Below are 7,156 nucleotides of genomic sequence, written 5' to 3' on the forward strand. Positions count from 1 at the left end.
GTTGAATTCAGCAATGAAAGAAAACCCCTCTATCTTTCTCTTGTCTGTTTTTTTTTTCTTTTCCCTGCCTGTGTCGATCCGGCTCTGTGTCTAGACGAACGGCTCAAAGGAAACATGACCCTACCACAGCATCGGCTTATATAGACGGACCGATCTCTGATGGATGTGATGTAACGCGCAAACGCAAAGCATCGCCTAACAATACTAGCACGGAGTACTTGGAGACTACGACGTCAGTCATCTATGACGCTGTTCCCTAAACACTGGGTCGGGACCCATTTATGGGTTGCGGACACATTTGTACAGTAGGCTATGTTGCCTAACAGTTGATTGATTGATTGATTGATTGATTGATCAAATGGATACAGCACAGAGGTACAGTAAAACCCTTAGGCTAAAAGGATAACACAAAAAAGTCCCGAGGACTTGTTTCCATTGTGGTCCTACGTATGTATTCAATTCATAGAATATTAACACATTGATACATGTCATCAACAAATACAAATAAATAGAACCAAATGGACCCTAAGTAAGTTACGGGCCTGTGATCAAAGGGACCCATAAGGATTCATTTGGACCCATAACTTGGGCCATTTGGCTCCATTTGTACACTCTCAGAGTTATATTAACACTGAAGATTTTACTGTGAAGACTCGGGTCTCGGAGATAAATATTTGTATTGAATGGGGGGTCCGTGGTCTTATGCATATCATACAGGGGGTCCTTGGAATTTAAAAAAAGTTTGGGAATCACTGAACTAAACTTAACTGGAACCCCCAATCTACACTGTAAAATTCCTCAGTGTCACATCATCGATTTTTGCCTGGATTTGGTACAAGTGAAATACCGTTATCACAGTACTTGCAGGCGAGTCTATGACGTCAGTCATTTATGACAGTCATCTCCATATTTGGGCAACAAATAAATATTAGCTCGGCCACAAGAACCAAGCAAAGCGTGACGTGTAACGTAGCATATTTCACAGGTTCTGGATGTGTTTCCATAGGCTACGGCTGGGGTTTCACAATTGGTTCTCAGAACCTAATTTGGTCTCTGCTCAGGAGTTGGTACTAAACCTGAGTTCTGGAAACACATTACTCAGAACTTGTACTTTGAAATATTTTTCTAAAATAGCGATAAATAGCTGATCGACAAGCTCTGCCTACACCAGTGGTTCTCAAAGTAGGGTCTGGGGACTCCCCACAGGATTGATAGTTTGGAACCAAATGGACCCTTAAAGGTCTGTAACTCTGACAGTGTGGACCCCTTAGGGGTCCTTTTGGTTCCATTTTGTACACTGTCAGAGTTATGGGAGTTCTTCATACCAAATCTAATTCATACCAAACTGGGATCTAATTCATACCAAACTGGGTAGGTTTGAGAATCACCGGCCTGCACCGGACTAGTCCATTGACTCCATTCAAATGCGTTCCAGAGAGATGTGGGTAGGGTTGGGTATCGAAATGAGGTTCCAATTAAACTTTCTGGGTACCGTGTACCCATACTAATGAAGGAATTGAATTGGAATCGATAACATCCTAAACATTTAAGGGTCCGGTTTTCTCCTGTGAATATCAACAAGCTTTAATTGCCATTATTTTCATATGTGAATATTGAATAATGTTCAGTATGAGACGCTACCATTCATCACATTAAAGTTGCCAATAGGCTCTATGCACAGCAGCCATATTGGGAATGCATTTGGCCCCTTCCTTACTTCCTTTACAGGTGTTACCAATAATACTAATTAAGGCTCTGTTACATTTAGTGTGGCATAGTGGTTGTCTTATTTTCAAGGACCCCCATTTGGTTCCATTCTCAGAGATACACATCCACCATAAGGGGCCATTTGGGAACCGAAATGGAGTGTTTCTAGTGAGCCAACATGCACGAAATCAGCACCCTGACCAGAATGGAACAGAGCCTTCATTAGTATCATTGGTAACACCTTTGAAGGAAGTAATAAGAGGCCCAATTTCTTTCCAATATGGCTGCTGTGCATAGAGCCTATTGTTGATGTAACACTAGTTTACAGGGACTATTGTGTTTGGTTAAGTTAAACACCGATATTTCATGACAAAAAGTTTCATCATTGACTCTCTCAGTACAGTACTTTAGTTAACGTGAGTGAACCTACTGTATGTCTCGTCTCTTGGTAAAAAGTATAGCCTAATAATGAATTAGGAGTCATCATTGTTCTTCGATCTTTGTTGAGGTAGGATTTCTTTGCAGTAAGTCTTTACTGTAATCACCATTTTGAAATATTGTTGTGTTTCAATACTCTCAGAACTATTCATTGCATAGGCTTTCAAACAGGGGGTCCAGGACCCCAGAGTTGAAGGGCACAATTTGTGTGATAGGAACATTTATTTTAGATTAACCACCTGGACCCTAGCATCCCTCTTCTGGGGGAACGTTCGCCAAAAATAGCTCACAACGCATCGCAGCACGGCACATTGTGCACTATTTTTGACGAAAAGGTTTGATGTAGAGGGAAGACAGGGCAGACCAAAATACATATCCAAAGGTCGAGTTTACATAGTATTGGGTTTAAATGGTTAAATATTTGAAAACACACATTAACATGAATACAACAATAGAATGTGTCAACAAATAAACAAATAAACATTAATTTACACAACCACGATGATAGTGCTAGAATAGATAGTACAAAACGAGTAAAAAAAAAATCAATTTGCAATATATTACAAGATATTATGGCATTTACATCCTTGGCCTACAGCATGCCAAGCTGATCGCTGTAGAGGGTTTGGTTTGCAAGATTGAATGCAGACACACCAGGGCCGGCGCCACGAAGGGGTATGAGGGGCCGACGCCCCCTCAACCAGGCTGTCAGTCAAGATGGATGTGATTTTTTTTTTTTATTATTAAAATAATATCAATCCAGCACACAACTCCCTTGTGAGCTGGATTGATTTACTAATGATATTACATGAATACACAAATACGTAAGCTACTATTGGTTGTCTGCTGAGCTCCCTCCTCCCATTCATTATTAGGTTGTTGTGTCACAGGTTCAAAAACTCCCCTGTGGGAATACTACTGGAGGGAGCATTGCATGTTGATTGTGTATTGATAATGCAAACCAGGAGCGCAGTTTCAAAATGCATATTCGTAAATGGATGAAAAAGTTCAACCACCTCTGTTCCTGGGTTAGCAACTAGCACTGTGAGTGTGTCAATAACACACCACTGTCCAGTTGTGAGAACAGACCCAGTTCCCAGCAATGAATCACCACCAGCACCGTCAAAGTCTTAACGTGCCAGACGACCTGGGCAAAGACAAGCCAGGTTTATCTTTGCATTTTGCACTAACAAAAATGTGTACACTGTACGGTGTGCGCACTATTTGTAACATGCCAGTGTGAGCTTTCTCAATGTACTGCTGGTACATTAGTAGGCTGCATAAATATATATATTGCCATGCAGTTAATAAAAAAAAAACGTTTTGGCATCAAGCCTTCCTATCAGAAAAAGAAAGCAGTCAGTGGTGTTTTTTACTGGGGGGACTGATAGACGGACCTGATTTGTCACAGACTGCTGCTCGAGAGTTTGCCCCCTTCTGTTTGTCACCCGCCCGCCCCCTTTTCTGTTCTCGGCTGGCACCGGGCCTGACTGAAAAGGACAAGAAAAGAAAGGTATGCCTTTTCCGAAAATAAATACAAAAAATCTCTTCTCTCTCTGCATCTCAAAGAGTTTCTTTCACTTTCTGCTTTACCGCTTGGCTTTAAAATTGAGTGCATGCATGTGTGTGCAAGCGTGCATGTGTTTGTAGCTAATCTTGAAAACCACTGGACCAATCAGTATCACACTTGACAGGCCAAAGATGTAAGCTCCAAACTTTTCTTCCCCAGAGATATGTTTTGTTTTTGTTTTTTATATTTACATTGGACTTTATTATGGGAGTCAATGGTGCTCAGATCGGTCTCAAACCTTGCCCAAATTGTAATGCCATGGCTCCTAGCGAGTCATATAAGAGCATTTGATGAAGACAGCTTGGAAGCAGTGTTTAGTGGAAGGGTGAAATAAGTGGAAGATGTTTGGGTCTGAGTAAACACACTTTCCTTCAATCAGTAGTATGTCTCCTTTTCCACCCAACCTCCAGGGTTATGGCGTATGAGCAGTTTTCGGAGTTCATCATAACAGAAGATGAGCAAACTGTAGGGCAGTGCACAGAGCCACCAGGTGTACTTTAGTGGGTACATCCTGAGTGCTATATCCATGCCTGGAGTGTAGGACAGGAAGGCAGCCAGAGCCGTCTCCACAAACAAGGCAAAGATCAAAATCCTATTCTTCATCCCTTGCTGGAAGACAGAGTTACGCCTGGTCTTGCAGATGATGAGATCGGCCCACTGCACCACCACGATGCTGACGAAAAAGGCTGTGTGGGTGGTGAACTCCAGTATCTTCCTCTGTTCATACGTCCATTGCTGTCCATAGCTGTCTTCCAGGTCGTTGATGGTGCGGTCGTCCCAGAAGACCCTGAGGCCTACTAGAAAAGATGGCAGGAAGCCGTTCTCTGCCAGGATCACACAGTAAGAAAAGAAGCCCGCCAGAGCCTGGATCATGCCGATCTGTCCGTAGGCGGTGCTGATCAGCCTCTCGTTCACCAGCTTGTCCCTTTTTGGGTTCCTGGGCTGCCGCTTCATGATGTCACTCTCTGCCCTCTCGTAGGCCAGAGAGATGGCTGGCACCATGTCGGTGCCCAGGTCGATACAGAGAATGGTGATGGTGCCCAGCGGCAGGGGGATGCTGAACAGAATGAACAACAGGAAGGGGGTGATCTCCGGAATGTTGCTGGTCAGGGTGTAGGCGATGGACTTCTTCAGGTTGTCGAAGATCAGGCGGCCCTCCTCCACTCCGGTGACGATGGAGGCAAAGTTGTCGTCGAGCAGGATCATGTCGGCGGCCTGTTTGGACACGTCGGAACCAGAGATACCCATGGCCACGCCGATGTCGGCCTTCTTCAGGGCAGGGGCGTCGTTCACGCCGTCGCCCGTCACAGCCACGATGGCGCCCTGTCTCTGGCAGCCCTCTACGATGATGAGCTTCTGCTGTGGGGATGTCCTGGCAAACACGATCTCGGTGTGGTACCTCAGGATGTCGTCAATCTGCTCCTGAGACATGTCCTTCAGGTCCGTGCCATGGATCACACACGCCTGGGCGTCCCTGGGGTTGACCTCGCTGACAGGAACTTTGAGCCGGGCGGCGATGTCCTCCACAGTCTCGCTGCCCTCCGAGATGATGCCCACCCCCTTGGCAATGGCCTTGGCTGTGATTGGATGATCACCGGTGACCATGATTACCTTGATGCCAGCGGATCGGCATTTGCCCACGGCGTCCGGCACGGCAGCACGGGGAGGGTCGATCATGGACATGAGGCCCACGAAGCACAAGTTCTCTGTCTGGAAGTTGACGTTATCGGCGTCAAAGGCAAAGCCCCTGGGGTATTGGTCCTCTGGCATCAGCAGGTGGCAGAAACCCAGCACTCTCTCTCCCAGTCCTCCCAGCTCCATGTATGCGTTCTGGAAGGCCTCCTTTATCTGCTCGTCTATGGGCTGCTCCTTGCCCTGCAGCATGATGGTGGAGCAGCGGTCCAGGATTCTCTCTGGCGCTCCCTTCATCACCAGCAGGTGGCGGTTGTCGCTGGGGTCCTCCGTCTCGTGCACAGAGAGCTGGTACTTGTTGGTGGAGTTGAAGGGGATCTCGGCGACCAACATGTTCCGGTTCCTCATCGCCCGCACAGAGCCGCACAACAGCTCGATGCACTTCAGCAGGGCCGACTCGGAGGCGTCTCCGGCCACATCTCTCTTCAGAATGGGGAGTTGGTCCTGGCCGGCCTTGAACTCGGCCCGGTTGCACAGGGCAGCGATACGAGCCAGAGAAACCCACGTTGCAGAGCTCTTGTCAAAGACCGCGCCGGACTGGTCCTCGGTGGTGTCGGCGTCGTGGATCTGGCTGTCGAACCACATGTGGGCCACGGTCATCTTGTTCTGGGTCAGGGTGCCCGTCTTGTCGGAGCAAATGGTGGAGGTGGAACCCAGGGTCTCCACGGCCTCCAGGTTCTTCACCAGGCAGTTCTTCTTGGCCATGCGCTTGGCGGTCAGAGTCAGGCACACGGTGACGGTGGCCAGCAGCCCCTCGGGCACGTTGGCCACGATGATCCCGATGAGGAAGATGACGGCCTCCAGCCAGGAGTAGCCGAGGACTTTGGCTACAATGAAGAAGGTGACGCCCAGGAACACGGCCACGCCCGTGATGATGTGGATGAAGTGCTCGATCTCCCTGGCGATGGGGGTCTTGCCCGTCTCCAGGCCGGACGTCAGGGTGGCGATGCGGCCCATCACGGTGCGATCTCCGGTGCAGATCACGATGCCGCGCGCCGTGCCTTCCACACAGTTGGTAGAGAAGAACGCAATGTTGCGGGTCTCCAGAGGATTGTCGTGGGTACAGTCGGGCGACCTGTTCTGAGGTTCCGATTCGCCCGTCAATGAGGAGTTGTCCACTTTGCAGCCATGCGCAGAGACCACCCTGATGTCAGCAGGGATCCTGTCCCCTCCCTTCACCTCTATTACGTCTCCAAGCACCACCTCCTCTGCATTGAGCTGCACCTTATCCCCCTCGCGGATCACCAGTGCTTGCTGAGGCACCATGTTCTTGAAGGACTCCATGATTTTGGAGCTCTTGGCCTCCTGGTAGTACGAGAAGATGCCGGTAATGACGACGACGGCCGTGAGCACGATGCCGAGATACAAATTGTCGCTTGCGGGATCGTCCTCGTTGAAGGCCTGGAAGGTGTAAGCTACGAAACAGAGGACGGCGCCAGTCCACAGCAGCAGAGCGAAACCTCCGAACAGCTGGCGGCAGAACTTGACCCACTCGGGGGTGGTGGGGGGCGGGGTCAGGGTGTTGGGGCCGTCCCGGATCAGAAACTCTGCCGCCTTGGCGTTGGTCAGACCCTGGACCATGTCGGTGTTGAACTTCATGCACACTTCCTCTACGGACATCTTGTGTTCCATGATGGGAACTTCCTTCTTCAGCTCCTCCATGTCCTTGACCACCTTCTTCTTCTTGGGGGAGCGGCTAGCATTGTCCTCCTCTGTGACGGTAACGTGGTAACTGTCTGACCGTCTCAT

The 7,156-nt window shown here is 48.5% G+C and overlaps 1 protein-coding gene across 1 annotated transcript; it reads right to left on the reverse strand.

Moving 5' to 3' along the window:
• Positions 1-4,040: 4,040 nt before the first annotated feature.
• LOC311038010 (sodium/potassium-transporting ATPase subunit alpha-3-like) lies at positions 4,041-7,156 on the reverse strand (the record flags this gene model as incomplete). The annotated part of the gene is made up of 1 exon (XM_084047306.1): positions 4,041-7,156. One exon carries the CDS (start codon positions 7,154-7,156, stop codon positions 4,091-4,093), a length of 3,066 nt encoding a protein of 1,021 aa, XP_083903432.1. The 3' UTR covers positions 4,041-4,090.

Source organism: Gymnoscopelus microlampas (genome assembly GCF_963454915.1).
Source record: "Gymnoscopelus microlampas genome assembly, chromosome: 21".
Classification (NCBI taxonomy): Eukaryota; Metazoa; Chordata; class Actinopteri; order Myctophiformes; family Myctophidae; genus Gymnoscopelus; species Gymnoscopelus microlampas.